The sequence below is a fragment of the Antennarius striatus genome, chromosome 16, assembly GCF_040054535.1.
Source record: "Antennarius striatus isolate MH-2024 chromosome 16, ASM4005453v1, whole genome shotgun sequence".
In the NCBI taxonomy this organism is placed as follows: Eukaryota; Metazoa; Chordata; class Actinopteri; order Lophiiformes; family Antennariidae; genus Antennarius; species Antennarius striatus.
Window position 1 is genome coordinate 7,940,713 of NC_090791.1, and position 20,311 is coordinate 7,961,023.

Below are 20,311 nucleotides of genomic sequence, written 5' to 3' on the forward strand. Positions count from 1 at the left end.
GTCTCAGACGCGAGCAGCTCCATGCGTTGGTAATCGACACCGCTGTGGGTTGACAGAGGCAAGAGTAAATAATTAAACGAGGCTCGACCATAAAACACACTGATATATGCTATAAACCCTGACCGCCTGTGTGTGTGTGTGTGTGTGTGTCTGTGTGTGTGTGTGTGTGTTTGCCACTATATTTGTTTAATACAAGACTATAACACAGTCCTCCATATTTCACTCAGCAGCTTGGTGACATTCAGATCCGTTATAAAACATGTTGTGATGTCATTAGTAACATGCAGTCCAGTGCAAAGTTGTCGGTCTGATTAATTGTTAATCATTTGTCTTCGGTTCAGAGGAGCAACTTATTGTACATCCTACTGTTTAATCATTTTATGCTTGACTTGTTTCGTTGACAGAAAATGTAAAATGTCAACAGTTTCACCCCTTAATCTGAGTGTCAAGTGTTTACAACAAAATGTCCAAAGTTTTTAGTGAGAGAATTAAGAATTAAGTGCCTAATAACAAAAACTTGCACAGTCATCAAGTTGGCATTAATTCTGTAGAGAAAAAAAAGTGAGAAATGTGTCACCTAGGGAAGTGGAAAGTTACTCAGTCACAAACACAGTGTACTTGCAACACTATCTGTTAGTATAATCATTCTTGACAACCGTGTAACTATCTATCCCCTTGTTTGTTTGTAATTGGTTGTAACAGAGGATTTATTTTTGGGAAGATTTTTTTTGTAGATTGCCTCATTTATTCTCACAGTTTAGTCATGAAGGACATCATTTTTCCTCATATTGTCTTTCTTCCTGCCACCTCATCACTGACCATGCTTCACAGCGTCACCACCACCAGTGTCCAGGGTTTCCAGTGGGGATGTAACTTGCTCTTTTTGGGGCAGAGCAGACCAAAGTAGTAGGGTGAAATATGTGCATTGCAATCTTAATGGAAGTTCATTTATTGGATTTTGCAGGCTGAAAAGTGGGCATTCCGGCAACATGTCTGGGACATATCCCTGGCTTGTGCCTGTAAGTCCACTGGGATAGGCTCCAGTAACCCCTGTGACCTGCATAAGCAGAAAAAGCCGTAAAGAAAACAAATGAATGAATGAATGAATGAATGAATGAATGAATGAATGAATGAATGAATGAATGAATGAATGAATGAATGAATGAATGAATGAATGAATGAAAGTTCTGCAGAGGGACACAAACACGACTGTACGAGACACTTCACATTTTTTTACAACAGAAGCAGATTTGAGAAAATTCTAGAGTTCTCAAAGCTAAGAAGCTGATATTTTTCCTCCAGCAAGGATACTGTGACGCTTTTATCCAACATTCTAATGGTTTGTTTGTGCAAAGAAGCTAGTAATCCAATGACCATTTCTGCTGCCTGCCCCCATCATGTAACACAATATCACAAGGAGAAAAGGATCATTACGTGAATAAGTTTCGTGTCTGTGGATACATAGAGAGAAAGAAATAACATCCTTGAATGAGTTTTTGCACTGTGCTCTTGTGGAGTCTGTCGTCTTTACAGGAGATCATGTGGCTGTAGTCTAAACATAACCTGGGTTAATTTATTCATACATCTAATATTATCATTCTGTTCATATTATAAATCAGATTCATTTTAGTTTTGTTTTAGTCTTTTTATACTATACTTCGATTGCATGGTTCCTATAATAAACATGTACATGTAGTGCAGTATTGTCACTACATGTACATGTAATTCCTCATTTTTGATTGGTCCTTAGTCATATAAGCTAAGAATGATCAATCTTTTAAATCACCTTATAGTGGCTTTCAAAATCTCATACATACCAACAGCAAATAAATGAATAAATAAAAATATTGATGAGATATGAATGAGACTGATTTACTGGAATAATGGCTGAACCGTCAACTGCATGTTGCCACTAGGACTAATTGCCGACCCCTTGCTGCCAAGTAAAAATATCGAATTCCATAAGTCGCACTCACAGATTTGATGTATTCATTATTGAGAAACTGTATTTTTCCACTGTCAGCATCAGTGAACTTGCCATGAACCCCCAAAAGAAGAGAGCAGGTGATACACTGACTGAGGTGGATTCCCTGTATGGATTCATGTTGGATTGGATGTTGTTCCATATAACAACTACGTGTTATTACTAGTATTATTAAATACAACACGTTTGTTTGTTTGAAAGACTCTACAATGGCAGAGTACGAATGGATTATTGATTCACAGCTTAATTGTTAACACATACTGAAAGAGATAATAGATAATAGACCCTGGCAGGAAGAGAAGGAGAGATGGAGAAGGAGAGAGAGAGACAGAGAGAGCAGCACCATCAACAAACTGGAGACATGCCTGGAATTTTAAGCAGCTTAACCTAATTTTATCTCTGATTTCTTCTCCTCTGCTCTTCTTTTCACGTATATAATACTGTATTAGATTTTGGTCTATATCTCAAGTAAAATTTCAAATCCCTTCTAAGTACTAACAGTGTCTTTTATAAGAAGCCGATCTGTATGGATTTATATGGTATTACACTCTCTGTCTTCTCTGATTACAAACAGCACTGCAAGAAGTCATGCAAGAAGTCACCTTTAATGAGGTTAAAGCCAAAGAAAGATGTTACACTGCAGCACAAATGACAAAAACATTGTTACTTTCTGTCACTAGCAACTCCTTGATGATTGTATGTAATGTTTTTGTCTTTTTTTCTCAGAGATGTATAAATTCAATTTCTACAGCTCTGGATTCAGCCCTGTAAACAGGTGAAGTCACACACTTTTATAAGAAATCAAGCTCAGGCTTCTAAGGACACAATCCACCAGTTGTTTGACCCAGTAAGGGCAGTGGTGTCCAGATTACTTCTCTCAGACTGGCCTTTTTAAAGTCTTCACACCCCTGGTAGCTCAGAATCAGTGGACTGTGCTGCAGGATTGATTGAATCTAAGGGAAAAATATATGTAATTTAGTACTTGCATACTTCAATTCCCAAATTCATTCATGAGCATAAACCAGTTTGTACACATTTCATCATCCTACAACCCTGAAATGAAAAAATTCAATGTAACAAATGTCACTACAGTAATTATTTTTTTAAAAAAGTACAGTGCAAATAATTCTACTTTGACTGTGTCACACATGATATTGTACATTACAGTATATTTTATTTGTGCAGGGTATTGTTAATCACTGTTTTTTTTTGTGATTTTCTACCACATGTTGCTTACTTGGATTATCACATTTGTGATGTTACTTATACATTACTTAAATCCTGTAATTTCTGAACCACACATAGTTATAAAGTGTGAGATTACAAAAAATTACCACAGAAATAGTCACACAATGAATTCTACAGTTTTTGGGCTGTACTCTAGTGGTCCAGTGAAGGTTTGATGCTGTTTCCATCATCCATCTCATATTAAAGCCTGTTACTTTCAGAAGCCTTATCTTAAATCCCCCTTAATACTTGTGTGAGAATGTACATCACACACTAATTTATACGCACAACAAGTATTTCCCTCACGCAGTAGGGTTTTCTCACATCGGTCTCTGCCAGTGTCTGGTTTTCACTCTGCCACTCAGTCATGAAAACTCATGATGTTTATTTTGTAATTCTGTGCATGTACATGTGTGTGTTGATCTGGAGATTAACACACATTTCACTGGCAAGGCTGCTGTAATGAAAATTCCTAATAACACAGCCTGCACCACAAACACTCTCACACACACTCTAAGGCTATCATTCTGTCATTCTTGGTGCTGTGGAGCTGTTCCACAGGGTCCCTTGAGGGTGACTTATGGCCAGCTACACGCCACATTACAGGAGGCCTGTAATGTGCTGCTGAGCAAGGAAATATTAAACTGGGGGAGAGGGGAAAGCAATTTACATACTGTTATGCAAGAAAAGATCATGTTTGAGACTGCGTCTTCAACGAGAGCGCACAAACAGGAGAATAAAATCTGCCTCTAATGATTTGATGCTCTATCTTCTGTCACAATTAAGAAAAAAAGAGTGTCTTACATCTTTAGGCTACAGGAGGAAGAAAGAACGTGTGCTCTACCAGAGCAGTCTTTCTCTCTCCCCCCTGATTCTGCTTCAGTATTAATAAGCTGGATTTTGCCTGAATACCCAGGACATGCGCGCTGAACAGGGGGAGGAGGTGTACTACACACGGCTCTGCTTCTGATATGTTTTTGCCTCCATGATCACTCAATTATGGTGTTTCCTTTCCTTTCTTTAACACCTGTTTTAGTGCAGAAGGATTAAAGTGATGTGTTTTTAACCCTTCTTACATTCAGGGGGGGAAAAAAAAAATCCAAATTTTATTGTTTTGCTGCTTTGAGTTTCTTGAAGTTTTATCGCCTATTAGATTTTTCTAATAATCGTTCTCCCCCGCTGCCAACCTGAAGTTCATCGTTGTCATACTGGCCGCCGGGATGGTGGCCTTCATCGGAGCGGTAATCTGCATCATCGCCGCCGTGCACACGGGATCCTCCAGGGCTGCCGCGGCTCAGCAGCAACCATCAACAGACAACCACTCACTGTACACGGACGAGTCCCCGCAGAGGGGCTCTGCAGCCCGGGTGGGATCTTTGGGAGCTCTCCATGGTTCTGAAACACCCGATTCCGAGGCACCGACCTTTAACATCGCGCTCGGCGGGCTGGACGGGGTCACCGGCCTCACCGGGCACGATCCCACCGTTAGTCGCCTCATCTGCACGCCGATCCCAGCGGGGGACTGCAAGCCGAAAAACTTTCAGCAACAAGCGGACGACCCTTCGCTGTACGCGGGGGAAGACTGGGGCTACCTCCGCAACACCGCTGAGGAGCTCCGGCAGACGGTCCTGCAGCAGAAGGACCAGATCTTAACGGACCAGCGGACCATCAGAGGACTGACGGGGAAGCTGTCCGAGTGTGAGAGGGGCTTGGGTGGTGGGATCAGCAGCGCCGACAGACGCGGCGGCGCCGCGGCGATGTTTGGGGGCCAAAGCGCAGCAGAGAAGAGCCACATGGAGCGGATGATGGTGCGGGACGGTCCGGGTTCGACGCCCGATAATGTCCATTTGCTCACCGTCAGGGCTGTGGATGAACTGGAGCAAGCCATCAATCAGCTCAAAGACCGCATAGAGAAGCTGGAGGTAAGAGGACGAGGAAAGAAAATCAGCTTTTGCTGAATAACAGGACAGTGTTTCATAATGTTGATTTAATCCTGTTATTACAACAATTTAATTTAATATTTCATGCTGAAATAAGTGATCCTTTTTGGGTTTCCGGACATCGAGCAGATTATAATTTTGAATTAGAACAAGGAAGTTATCCTCACTGTTATTTATTTAAACAACAACACAACAGTGGAATCTAAAAGATTATCCTCCTTTTTCCTACACTCTTAGACCTCTGGCAATCACCCAGATCACATGAATTCAAATTACACTGATGTAATTTGTGGAAAAAACATCAATATCTATGCATTCTGTACAGTCATCTGTTCCTTTCAAGAAAGGTTGCTAATACATTATGACAAGAATTTAAATTCAAGTGAGGAAAGGGAAAAAGAAAAACCAGTGGGAGGAGATGAGAGGAGGAGGGAAATGGGGAATGAGTGGATTGCTTTGTAAAAAAAAAAAAAAAAAAAAAAGGAGTAGTAGGCGAGGGAGAATATAGTAACATGAAACGTGTCTTCATCTGACCAGAATCAGATGATATATAACCTCATTTCTGGCTGAAGATGTGCCATCCATAATTTATGAGTTCCCTATACTGTTGTGAGCAGACATGCTTCTCTCCATTGTTGTGCTCCTCACCTCTATGTACTGTACTTGTACTTGAGGATTATGTGTACATTGTCTTTTTTTTATTTAAATATCACTATTGTCAGGTGAAAAACTGCATCCTGCAGAACGAGAAGATATTCTGACTGTTTGAGCTCATTAGAGCTGAATGGATTTTAAGGGTTTTAGGATGACATTTGGTTAATTGAAACTATACCGTAGCTAATCTAGTTTTTCCACCCCTTCTCTCTCTTCCTGTTGTCATCCAAGTCATATCTATGTGAACAGCAGGTACTTGGCCTACTTCAGTACCACAGAGTGTCTTTTTTTTTTTTTTTTTAACATCAGATCCCATTGTTCTGTCCTGCCCTATTAAAGAGCATTCATCTGGGACCACTCATATTTGAGGTCTGCATGTATTAGTGTTTGACTGATATGCTTAAGCATCTATTAACACCTCTCTCTAGCTGAGAAATCTTTAAAGCCATCTCAACATGGGGGAGGAAAAAGGCAATGAAGTTGGTTAATTGGGGAGGTGGAAGGAATATATACCAGTAGCACAAATTTACCAACGTAAAAAAAGTGAATTATTAAAAAATATTGGCTGTGCAATATTGGCTGTTGCATCTATCAATAGCCGTGCTATTGATAGATGCAACACCTGATATTTTTATTGCTTATAGACTAATAGTCAGAAATGTAGTCTGAGCAAAAACTGAATGATGAGATGGTACGTGTGTGTGTGTTAAGGAATAGTCCTCCTCACTGAAGTTTTTCCATGCTTCACACTGATCTAGATATTTTGTGATGATTATTTTTTCTGTGTTTAATCCTAGGCTGTGTTTAAAATATGATATTTGGTAATAATACAATTTAGCATATTGTACAAGTGGCAAATTTTCAATTTGTCATTGTGATTGTTGAAATGAAACAGAAAGAGATTTAATTTTCCTCTTGTTCTCACTGGGCTATGAGCCAAACAAAGACTAGTGTAAATCAATAGAATTTTAAATAGTCACATGGACTCTGAAAATTTGTTGTTGATGCATCTCTAATTTTGATATTACTTATTGTTTGTAGCTCTGCCAATATGTCCAGTCCATTGAAATAATTTATTTCATTATTTAGTGGGATTTGGCTATTTGCCGATGAGTGAATTTGTTTTCTCATTGCCTAGTCAGACTTTGAGTTGAACATGAGGAGGATTTGGTGCCTAAACTTTAAGTGGGACTTCACATAATGTGATAACCTGAAATTCACAATAAATAGTCACCCCTAATTTGGTCACGGAAATCAAAATATCCATTGAAGTAACATGGTAATTCTAACAAATAAATCCCAAAATATGACAAATATTCTGAGCAAACATTTGATAATGTAATAACATTTAACATTAATTGGCTTTCTTATGAAGTTGTAGATGAAAGGATTGATGCCACACATATACAGTATCTCTGTTTAATATCTTGTTATTATATGTTTATTATGATTGCTTCAGTTTTGCCTAGTGTTTACCATAAACCCTGGAAATATGGAGAAGCTAATAATCTGGGTATTACATTGCTTTACTGAATCTGTTTTTAGGGTTCATGCTCTTGACTTTAAACAAACCAAGATCACTTATATATATGAAAAGAAATGGTCACAGGACCTTATACACATTACAGGAATTCAAAAAAACAACAACACATTTAACAGGACTGATAAAAACTTTGTAACTTCAACCAAAGGGCAACTTTCATCCACAATCTTATCACATCTGAGATGTTCAAGTGGGCAAAACACATTAACATGATGTAATTTATTGCAGCATTCGCATGAATTTCCCTAAATGGGATCGGATTTTTTAGATTTTTCTAATATCACACTAATGCACCCTATTTCACACACAGAATTGCAACTGTGCCAAGCCAATACACAGTCCTCAACTATTCTAAATTAAAGTGTTACACTGACTACAGAACACCGAGTGAATTCAGCCTAATTAAATCTATCACCAGTGATTTGGTGTTTCAAGTAAATTAATTATTGATCGTGTCTGATAAGTTCTCCTTAAATGCAACTGAGTTAATGATGAGAAATACTGCTTTAACTATAATTCACATTTTAAGTACGTTGTAAACACACTATGTTACCCGAACTGTCCTCAATAGTGACTTCCTGTTGTAAAACCCACTTGGTGGAAAAGTTTCTATTGACTGTCTCGCTTTTCTGCAGTCAGACATTGGCCCATTCACTCACAACCAGACAGACAGCAATACCTCAGGAGGGGAAGGCGAAGGCAGCTTGTCCAGCAGCCCAGAAGGTTTGGCAGATCATGGTTCCAGAGCTGATGCTGAGGGGCCTTGGAAGATGGAAGACCTGGAGGGAAAGCTTGAGAGGAAGGTGGAGCTGATGGATAAAGAGAGAAAAGCCCTGAGGCTGGAAACAGAGAAACACAGACAGGAAGTCGACCAGGGTATCGATAAACTACACCACCGAATTTCAGGACTGGAGGAGGGTAGGTATCAACAATGAGACAGGAAGGAAAGACAGAAATAAAGTGTATAATTGTAATTGACTGTTCTGTTTAATTGTAATTGATGTATTAATCAACATACAGTATACAGTTATATTGAATTCTGAGATATTTGCTTCAGTAGATTTCTCAATTCCGTATGAAATAAATTAGGGAATGGAGTTTCTTTATGATGAATAAATTCTATTGAACTTAAGGAAGAGAAGAGACGATCAGATAGACTACGAAATCCATGAGCTGATGGTTTGATGTGAAGAAAGTACAGATCTATTTGATCCAGCTGTCAGATTGCTGCCGATGACTGAATTTATTTCTCTTTGCATATATCACTTCTTTAATTTCCATCATTTCCCAGGTATCTCAGGGCATTCCTTCCCTGATGGCTTCAGACTGTCCTTCCCGACTCGAACCAACTACATGCATGCCATTGTGAAACAAGCTGTCCCAACACTGCGGGAGTTCACGGTGTGCCTGTGGCTGCGACCTGCAGAGGGAGGGATTGGGACGCCTCTGTCTTATGCTGTTCGTTCACAACCCAATGAGCTGGTGCTGCTACAGGGTCTGCACACCCCCGCTGAGCTGCTCATCAATGACAAGGTATTAGATCCGTCATGCTCATATTATGTGTCAGAACTGAGCACTGCTTTGGTGCAGTTTGATCCTCCAATGATGGTAAATGTAATGTTTGCAGTTAATATTATGCAGTTAATATAATCAAGTATTGATTATATTCTGAAATTAGTAAGTGAATACAGATCTGTCAGAGCTTTTTAAGTAAGCTTGCTTTGCAGAGCCCTAACGAGTCAGGATGCTCAATACCAAGTCAAATCATGGAGAAAAAAAACATGTATACTCTGTGTATATATTGACATATAATTGCATTTTCCATAATTATTAAATGACAAAACATTGTGTACAGTGAATTGAAGTATATCGGTTACTCCCTCCTCTTCTCCAACCCTTCTCATTAGACAATGCCACATAACATTAGGTTCTATAACAGTTGGTTTTATCCTTCTGTCTAACCCAGCATGGAACATTCACACATTTGATTTGATTCAGGCTTTTTTTCCCACTGAATGTCCATCTTGATGCAATCCTCCCCTTTTACTCTCACTCAAGACAAGTGTATTGGATGTGCATCACCTGTTCCAGGGGAGATGCAGAGAGTTCAATCTTTGTGTGTCTCAGTATGTCAAGTACTGCTTCATAAAAGTTTAAATTTAGGATTTAAGTTTGTGGATATAAAGTACAGTAATTTATTGTAAAGTACATGTAAAATCGGCAATATTTAAGTAAGATCTTATTTATTAAATCTAAGTTTGTTGATGAACATTTTGCTTATGTTATCATAAAATCAATCACAGCTGTTCTTTGAAAAAAATCTTCTTGTCCTTTATGAAACACTTCAAGATGCTGCATTTCTGTTCATAAGTTCCAGTGCAGTATTAAATGTGGAAAGACAGTGAAAACAAAATTTGACAGCAGCCAGTGTACATATCTTGCATAATTCATTATCATCAAAATATTACCCCAGAAGAGAGTTTTAGTACTGCTCACCCTCTTTTTCATATTCTACCGCTTAAACTGTAAACAGAACCATCAGATATGTAAGTGGAATTTATATCTCTCACAGGAGAAACAGGGCACCGCATTACCATACAAATAAGAACACATCAAATAAAAGAGGCCGTTTAGAAGACAACCTAAATAGCCATTTGTGTGTTTAAATGATGTACTGTACCTCCTTGACAGCAGTGCAGAGTGGTGTAGTGGACTGCAGAGGCATTAGGTATGATTCAGTGAAGTCATTATCGTAATACATGCCTGGAAGAAAAGTTCTCTGTCCTTGGAGGCAGCAGGAAGTCTTTGGGGCTGAGGAAAGATTATTTGCCAACATTTGTAGCCTGAAGATATAAAACAACAACAACAAAACAGATGCAATGTCTTATATTCCATAACCCACCAAAAAACATTGGAACACCAACATGGAATTTATCTCAAAAATGTTCCTAGGTGGCACAGTTGCCCCTAAACCTCTCCAGAGGAAGCTGGCAGCACATCTGTGTGAGTTGGACCCAGAAGGAAGGAGCCTGGCAGGCTTACCAGGGGGGAAAGCTGAGAGGTGAGGGTCTCAGACTTGCACCCGGACATCACATCAGACCTGGAGGAGTGCTCGTACTGGGTCAGGAGCAGGTGAGCGCATAAAGAATCATTAAAAGAACTTTAACTGCAGTAAAGTTTAGTAGAATGTTCCAGAAGAAACCAAAATTTACACATGCATACATACTGTACATACATTGTTGTGTACTGGCCCCTGAAATACAACATACTAGGGGCCTGTGGGCATGCAATTAGTACACAGCAAACAGTATACAGTGCCTTGCGAAAGTATTGGCCCCCCCAAAGAACTTTTTGACATTTTGCCACATTTCAGGCTTCAAACGTAAAGATAACAAACTGAAAATATTTTTCAAGAATCAACAACATGTGAGACGCAAATTTATTTGACATTAAATATTGTGTTTACAAATAAAAAATTTAAAAAATAGGATGTGCAAAAGTATTGGCCCCCTGTTCTCTCAGCTCAGCTAAACGACTCCAGAAGTTCCCTGATGACTTCTGAAGGATCCAATGTTGATTTAAATGACCAACAATGACAAACAGAGTGATGTGTGTGTCATTTGGTCTCACATTTGCACATCCTACTTTTCAGTTTTATATTTGTAAGCACAATATAATATGTTGAATAAATTTGGTTCCACTTCATGATTGTGTCTCACATGTTATTGATTTTTCAAAAATATTTTCAGTTTGTTATCTTTAAGTTTGAAGCCTGAAATGTGGCAAAATGTCAACAAGTTTTTTGGGGGCCAATACTTTCGCAAGGCACTGTATAGGAGGAGGCAGAGTGACGGGTCGAGACTTTGGGGTGCGCCCCAAATGAGCAGGTTGTAAGAGGGACGGGGCCTTGCTTAAGGGCACCTCAGCAGTGTCTGGGAGGTGAGCTGACACCTCCCACTGTTAGCTCACACTCTGAGGATGCCTGGTGGGAGAGGGAATTGAACCGCCAATCTCCGATCATAGGGCTCTACCGCTGAGCCACTGTCGCCCCATGAAAATCAAAAAGAAGTAGCAAATTAAAGAGAAATTGAAACACTCTGAGAGGTTTGATGCTATAAGATGCAGTAAACAAAGATTTTGTTTAAAATAGACCTCCATTCGATTTCTGAAGCGGTGCGATGCCTCAGTGTTAGGAGGTATGTGTATGTAACAGTCAAAGGCAACCCTTGAAAAGGATGGTATCTCTGTGGTGCAGTCCTGCATTCACTTTTTATCACATCCTTCTCATCTTTACAAAGGAAAATCCTCCGAACTGCCCCAGGCAGAAAAGTAATGGAAACTGAAACAGTTTGTGAAAGAGAAAAAAAACATTTGATCCTCAGTATCCACTGGTTTCAAGCTTTGCTCGATGACCCATCTAACTTTACTTTTATTGGTCTCCAGGATTCCCTGGTCGGAGGGTTTGACTCAACCCAGGCTCTGGTTGGAGAGATATCCCAGGTGGGTCTTTGGGACAGGGTCCTGTCCTCCAGTCAGGTGGCCAGCTTGGCCCGCTGTGGGAGAGTATCCCAGGGCAGTGTGACCATCTGGAATGAGAATGGTGTAGAAGCTTACGGTGGAGCAACCAAGGACCCAGGAGAGCCTTGTAGTAAACATAGCAGGAGTTCTCAATAACCAATGGGGAAGGTTTTCAGGAAAAGGGAAGTGGAAGAAGACCAGAAGGGGAATTGCAATACTACAACAGGATTCTTTACACAATTCCATGTGGAATGGATTAAAATGTATGTGAGAAATTGGAAGTGAATGGCATATGAGACGTGATTAGAGGCTTTTCTGTTTCTAATCAAACTTATGGTGACTAAACTAAACTATGGCGTTAACAACCCTTCTTTATTAGTGTGCTAGCAAACTACCATCAGCTAGTTCAGCAAATGATCAAAATTTAACATGATTATCAATATTACACATTATCTGACTTCACTAGACTCTTATGAGGCCAGTAGATATGCATCTTTTCGCAGCTGCTAATTTACTTAACAAGTAATAGAAGGAAAGATTAGCCTGGCTCTGTTCAGTTTTTGCCGGTGCTTATTCTATTTAAAATTAGGATGCAAGCACCATCTCCACAGAAGACCCACAAGATTTGTTGGGGTCTATTTTGGCATAAAACACATGACCGACCACCAAATTTCACAGACATTCACTTTGATGTGATTGAGATGCTGAATCTGATTTGAAAAACCAACCAGCAGCACATATAGCAAGACATATCTTCTTTCATTTATTCCAAAATACATTTTATTCTTATATTCTTTTTTTATATGTAGAATAAGCTAACTGTAATAACTGAGGATTTGGTGAAATTTGTTGCCAGACCAGGCTAGTCTTTTACCCCGTTTTTAAGGTGATTGATCAAGTCAGATGTCATTAAACAGTTAAACCAGTTCCGGAATCACTACAGTCTATTTTCTGTATAGGCAGCTGTGAGCTGTCGACCTCTACTATGGCTTCAAGAAGTTGTGTGAAGCCAGCTGAAATCTCCGCACCAAGCGCTGACAGCTTAGTTAATTCTGAGCTGTGACAGCTTTAGAATTGGAGTCAACATAAGGTGATGAAACCTGTTGGAGACAATGATGGGAATGTTAAGTAGTAGATGGAAGTGAGGAATAGACAGGATGACGAAAGAGAAGAACAGGAGAAAAATGTGATGCTTTGTTGATGCATGATGTCTTCATATACTTGTAATGTGTTGCCATGGCGCAGTGTTTCATAAAAGACGACAGTACCTCCTGCATGGCTGACAGGCGGCTGTCTTTGTGTTTCCAAAGGCTCGAGAGTCTCTTTTCTGAACAAATCCAAAATGAAAAGTATTGTTCCCTGAGGAAATCACCACCACTAGCAGAATGTTTTCATGATGCATTTTAAACATTTATCACGGCTCATTTTTTCTCATTGTCTGCCATTTAAGTTATGCAGCCACTCAATAAAAAAAGTCACTAAAAAAAAAAATTCAACCACCAGCATTCTTGCGTTTCATGCATGATTTGTAAATTTGTATCCTGCAACATTATTTGATGATTGTTATCAACTGATTCTTCAAATTTAATGTAAAAAAAAAAAGTGTTAATTTCTAAAAGAAGCTGGTTCTCCCTATAGCATAGAATTAATCCATAGCAGAAAGTGCCTATCAGGGTGTTTGTGCCTAAGTAAGAAAACAATTTAAATTTATTATACTGATGGGAAATTCACTCTGCAACTTATTCTGAACTGATTAAGCCTCAATACAGTATTTCCCTGACTTTTTTGGTTTTAAGAGGTTTATTAAAACATTTTAAAGCACAGACCCAGGACTTCTCCGCTTTGCGGCCAAACTCATGCTCAGTCAGGCCAAAATCACCTGGCTTTGCCTCATAGTGTCTTTTTTGATGTCGCATAGACTGTAGTATTATTATTACTATTATGTCTGGTATCTGCTCAGCTTACGTCAGAGGTTTTAATTTAATTTAATTTAATTTTGTTTAATTTTTATGGTGATGCAACTGTTTTCTTTTTTGTTTTTTCAAGACTTTTAAGCTCAGTTAGACTAGTTTGTAGTTTCCCTATATGACACTTTATGGATCTGTATCTCTCTGTTTTCATGTTTGTGATTGTATAGGCTGAATACTGAATGTTCTTGTCTTGTATGGTGTTTGTATATGTACCGTGTACAAAGCTGAAATCTTTATTAAAGTCCACTTTTCAAATGTAAAGCGTGTGATTCTTTTCTTTGTATTTAACACCACAACAGCTTCTGACGAAAGAGATGTGAATGGAGACTATAAACGATCCTGTCCACTGCTTTATTACTGGAGGGAATGCAGAAATACACAGTTGTAAATTAAATGCAGCACCAACAAATCTATGCTATAAACTAAACCTTTGACACTAAGAGGTCTCTCCAGATTGCACAAGAAAATTACTTTTTGATATTTTTAGTAAATACACAAATTTTATTTTCTTGGTCATCCCCTAAATCTGTATCTACTCCTCAAGTCATGAAAACAATTATTCTATTTCTGCTGCAGTTGCACTGACAGATAATGGGTTCAGGACCTCACATTCAGCGTTCATCTAAAATGGATGGAACATTCGGGGGAAACACAAACACACAGTAGAGGGAACAGTCTATCTGTGTGTAGAAAACATCCATTAAGGGTGGCAACAGTTCAGTCCACTAAGACTGGACTGGGTGGGCCAAACATATTTGTGAACTGGCAGTGGGAGGTACTAGTCCACCCCATGAGCACTGCTGAGGCGCCCTTGAGCAAGGCAACCTTACAAGTCCCCTTACAAGTTGCTCATGGTGCACCCCATGTGAGAGCTGCCCACCATTCTGCCTTACACTATCAGCATGCCCAATGGCCTCGTGTGTGAATATATATATATATATATATATATATATATATATATATATATATATATATATATATATATATATATATATATATATATATATATATATATATATATATATATAAACGATATTTACATACACTACGTGTTCAAATATTTGAAGTGGAAAAAAAGTAATAATCCCCAAGGGGAGTACTAAAAGAATTTATTTATTTTTAAATCTCGGGAAGATATGCCATTTTAAACAAGTTAAAGAGTCCACACATCCATGTCTGATTTGATGACATTCAATAAAAAACACACATTGTTTAGAATCTTGAGTTAGACTTCATCTCTTTCTTGCTGATGATGGAGTTCAGCGCTTTCCTCTGTTCAGGGGTGTGTTCATTGTGTTGCTGGTAGCTGCTGCACTCAGATCACTGAGTCTATACAAGCACAAGTACAAAAGCACATAAGCTTTATATATTGTTTATGGAGTTAACACAACATGAGTTTTCCTGTGGGTTTCACTGACTTTTATGTGTTTTTAAGAAGTGAGTAACGTATTGTTCATTGTTACGTCTGAGCTGACACTGGTTTTCTCAGTTACCAGTTGGACACTACATCAAAGTCTACAGACTCAGCGATAATGTGATTCAGTACAGTCTGTTCTCTGTAACCATTCAATGTTAAAGACTTTTTCATGCAGTGAATGGCTATTAGTATTTCACTATTTCTTCTCCAGAAGACTTTAATTGCGTAAGTAAGGGAGAGATGCTGTCAATCTAATCTATTTCAAGAAAGAGACAGAACAATTAGAGATATTTTTATTACTATTACTCTGTTATTTTATTCTATTACAATTCCTTTAAATCCCTTTTATATGATATAAAATTTCCATGAGAGTAATAGCTGTCCCTCAAAATATTGTAGGTCTATTTTCCATTTGTGCTTATGTCAGAGCAAACATTCGATTTTCACTCCTCCGCTTTCCCCACCTCTTTGTCATCCCCGTGTTCTCACCCTCTTGCCATCTTGTCACTCTTCCTCTCCTGCTCTGGTGGCATAGCTATTTCACACCCTGCATTTCCCATGTCTTCTTGCCAACAATGATGATGATCTATATCTTGGTTCCATTCATCAACAAATTCCTCAGCAACACCCACAAAATATCTACCGACAAAAACAGATTTGCCTTCGGAGTAAGGTCAGGACCTTCCAATAATGCTTTTCTGAAAAATCTCACTTTTGTGGATACTTTAAGAATTTATTAACACAACATAGCATATAAATACAATATTTTTCTGATAATGGCTCCGAGACAGAAATTATTAAAAGGGCTTTGATCGTTCTTCATTTTAACGCATTTGATGATAATGTGGGAAATGTATTTCCTAGACTGGGTACCACAACTGATGCTGTACATCAGTGGCTGATGAAGAATTAAACAAAGCATTAATCCCTCATTAGTGTGACTCAATCTGCTTAACCGTTTAGTGGATAAAACACAAATAAAACACCATTTGTTCTCGCATCCTCCCTTGCAGTAATGGACTTACAATGCAAGTGCATTTTCTGTTCACCCTGGAAGGTGACAGTTTGCTGGCTTGTGTCACACAACACAGAACTAAACTGAGTTAAAGCCCTGCTAATCTCATTGCCTTGTTGGGTGGGAAACCAGTTAGGAGAGAACATTAAACCTGATTTACACGCATATTTAAATATTACTGGGGTTGTATCACAGTTCTAAAGAAAATGGAACTATCAAGATGTCATATACGGTAACTACTTAACTACATTACCTGATCTGATATATTTTGGTCATTTTAATTTTGTGGAATGTTATCCCACATTTCCGTGTACTTGAAAAATCCTTGGCTGTGCATGTTGTGATGGATGGAGGCTGGTAAAAGCATCCTGTTCTATTCCAATAAAAGAGAGCACACCAGTATCATGTTTGTGCGGCATCTTGCTGACCCGTGTTATGCAATATATGACAGGATGGGCTATATTTTGCCACATGTCTGTACATGCAAACAGAAGAGCTGTGGGAAGAAACATAAATCTGTGTCTGATTCTCACACATCCTATCAAATAGCTTCTCAGTTTTTTTTCTTGGTTTAGTACTTGTAACAAAAGTATCACACTTTGGATATGGCGTCTTTAGTCACTGTGCCATAATCATTTAGTACAGCAGCAGCCTGAGGCACAGTGTACAATGAAGGCAGACACTCAGTGATAGGATGCAGGGACTGCAGCAGGGGACTTAACCTGTGACCTTCCAGCTCCAGTAAAACCTTCATGAGCACCAGGCAACTGTCTTTACCACCCAACACATATCATCTGGAGCTAAAAGATGACATACTGAGTTGGATTACCAATCTAATCCATAATGTCCCATCCAGGAATGGATGATTTGTAATCTCATCTAATCCATCAAATGCAAGGGCCAACAAGCCAAGAGTCCGACTCATAGTAAATGACATTTTAGACTTCCATAGAGCACAAACTGTTAAAAAACACACACTTTAATATTTCATTGGGCCACATGCGTTCACTGTGGCATTGTTTCGTTAAGCTTCTGCAAAGTCACTAGATTATTTAAAGAGTCTGACCACTCCACAAAGCCTACTCCAACACATCCCAAAAATTCTCAACAAGGGGTCTAGACTCTGTGGTGGCCAATCCATGCGTGAAAATGATATTTTATGCTCCCTGAAATACTCTCACAATTTGAGCCCAATGAATCCTGGTATTGTCATCTTGGAATATACCTGTGCCATCAGGGAAGAAAAAATCCATTGTTGGAATAATTTGGTCATTCAGTATGTTCAGGTAGTCAGCAGACCTCATTCTTTGAGCTCTAGCATACTGTACTTTCACTATTAAACATAGTCCTGAGTTTTTAATATTGGTTGTTTAAGGACTGGGAAGCAATTCATAGCACCAGTTGGGGTTAAGCAACTTGTTTGCAGCTGAAAGATAATCGCCCATGCATTAATTAAGCTCGTACCTGTTTGCTTAGTTAAATCTAGGTGGCAACTTTTTTTTTTTTTGGCCAGGCATTGTATGAAATGGTTCATTGGTCCTAAATTTGTGATGTCACTGCATGTGGTAGTCTGCGTCTCTCAAATTGTAAGATTGCGCTCAATGTGAAAGAGCTGTACTGTTTATTGGAAAGCATTGTCTTTTAAAATCTCAGCGTATTCAAGAAGTGTGTTGAACATATGCTGGTATGGCTGCCGAAATATTTTTATTATTTGCAACTCCAGTAAGTGTTTTTTTAGACAGCCCCAATGGAAAATAAATTCTGTTGTGTTTCATGGTTTATTTTATCTTCAAACAAAGTGCTCTTCCTGGAGAGGCATGTGGAAAAGTCCTCCTCGTGTGACAATTACTTCATGCTTCAAGTGCTTGGGTTGCAGCACAATCAATAAAACCAATAAAACACATTTTACTACAAGATATCATTTAATGCTGATGTGAAGTTTCAGAGTAACTTTAAACTGCTGTGCTTTGCAGCCCTCACTGGCTAAGAGGTGCAATCATTTCTTGTGCTGTTAGGTGTAGTCAGATTGCTGTGATCACACATAACAGTTACGACAGCAGGTCTTGGAGTCCACTTGTATGACCTCCACAGCGTGGTGAGAAAATGAACTGCAGACACTGGCGAGAGGTGTACACCCTGGACAGGACGCCACTTCATAAGACAGTCTTTATGCAGAAACACAAACTAATGTAATGTTAGCATTGACAGGTATGGGTTTCAAGTCTGCTATTCACCTGCATTATTTGTGATTGGTCTATTAGAGTGAGGGGAGAATGGAGTGCAACAGATTATTAACAGATTAGTATCTTTTGCACTGAGGTTTCCACTATGGAGTCAGCTCTCTACAAGTTTGTTGTTGTTCACACTGAGTAATACAGGGATGGAACGACACTTGTCCTGTGTGTGATTCTACATTGTGTGCCAATGTTCTGCCACCAGAGGAAGTGTGATGTTTAATCCTCAGTTAAGTCAGTGCTTTTTCTCCAACAAGTGTGAGTTCATCTGTTCATCAGTCTTGTGAATGAACGCTTGTCTCAGCGTGAGGCCGACCAGTATAGCAGTGAGTTGTGTTATCACATGTCAGGTCCAGGCTGTGCTACAGGATGAGCCATTGGAACGTAAATTGAGCACTGAGTAGTGAAGTGATTTGTCTATTCTGTGACGTACGTTAAATCTTATTCAAGCAAGTAAAAAACATATGTATGATAAAATATTGTTGGTATTATATTACCCTGTTATTCACTGCAGAATAAAATATAAATTTGTGCCAGATGCGTCGGTTTATTCACAGAGTGACTGTTAAGCCATAGTAGGTAAAGCACAATAAAATTAGTGCTATTAATCATTTCTTAAATGCAGTGATATGTTGCTGTACTTTCCAAATAATAAAGTAAGGACTGTAGATCTAATTAAAACATTCTTGACTTCAATCAGTCAAAGTTTATTCTGTTTTCATAAGGAGTTTAAACACATTAAATAGGAACGTTAGAAAGTAATGAGCCTTAGATACCGTTATGCTTTCAGAAACAAAGAGAAGTCATGATTCAAGAGAAAAATTAAAAAATTACTTTTCATTAAATTTCACTCAGCCTGAAAGCAGCAGCTGGACTTCCATCAAATGATCCAGTAGATGGTTTATCCACTACGCCATCAGTAATGACCCTCCTCTTTGAATACTAGTCTTTCTTGCTATAACCCAGGTTAAACTCATCTTCCTCCTCCTCAACCGGAGTGTTCCTCCTCTGCTCCATTTGCCCTGAGTATAAGAGTAAAAATAACAGCATTCTATCCCAAGAGCCTACGGGGATGTACTGGAGCACAAAAAAAATCAACAATAAAGGAATTGCATTCCCAGAGGGAAATTTTACTGCTCTAAGCTTGCTCTTCTATGGATCAGGAGACAAATTTGAGATTCTCACCTCAGTCTCATTTTAGTTCCCATGTCTAAAATGTTTCTTGTAAGTTTCTCCTAAAATTCACTAGGAGAAAAAGGTGAGACTATTAGAAACTCTGAGAATTAAATTATCTGGAAATCAAACTGAATTTTAAGTCGTCAAGACGTCTGGACAAATTTAGTCTAAACCTGTAGGAGCAGCAGTTGAAGAAATATGATTTTTTTTTTCCCTGCAAAACTGTAGCACATTCTGTACATTTACTGTTGTATCGACTGCTGACCTTTGCTCCAATGTCATTCAACTGTTCTGCTGCTCACATGCATTGCAATATTTCCTAAAAGAATTATTTTACTCTAATATTAACCTATATGTAGTCAGCAGTGGATCTCTAAGTGATGGTTTGTATTTATTATTGCCACCTCCCTCAACTGTCACCATATATGTTTTTGGTAAAACCTTCGCACTTGATGGGACAACAAGATCTGTTTTCTCTTTTGGGGAATGTTATCCAATATGAGGCCCAATTTAAATCCAGCTCCTGGAGAAGGTCAGACTGTCGTCGATGTTGTACATTCTGATATTTGATGTGTCTTAATGTTAGAGACACCAGAGCCGTCTCTTGCTTAACAAGAAGGGCCAAAGAAGGGC

General features: G+C 38.8%; 1 protein-coding gene across 1 annotated transcript; it reads left to right on the forward strand.

The window, feature by feature from the left end:
• The first annotated feature begins 4,186 nt into the window (after positions 1-4,186).
• Positions 4,187-13,832, forward strand: nptxra (neuronal pentraxin receptor a). Its single transcript, XM_068337224.1, has 5 exons — positions 4,187-5,133; positions 7,984-8,266; positions 8,640-8,881; positions 10,301-10,480; positions 11,792-13,832. The coding sequence occupies exons 1-5, from the start codon at positions 4,432-4,434 to the stop codon at positions 12,020-12,022; spliced, it is 1,638 nt and encodes a 545-aa protein (XP_068193325.1). The 5' UTR covers positions 4,187-4,431; the 3' UTR covers positions 12,023-13,832.
• The last annotated feature ends 6,479 nt before the right edge of the window (positions 13,833-20,311 follow it).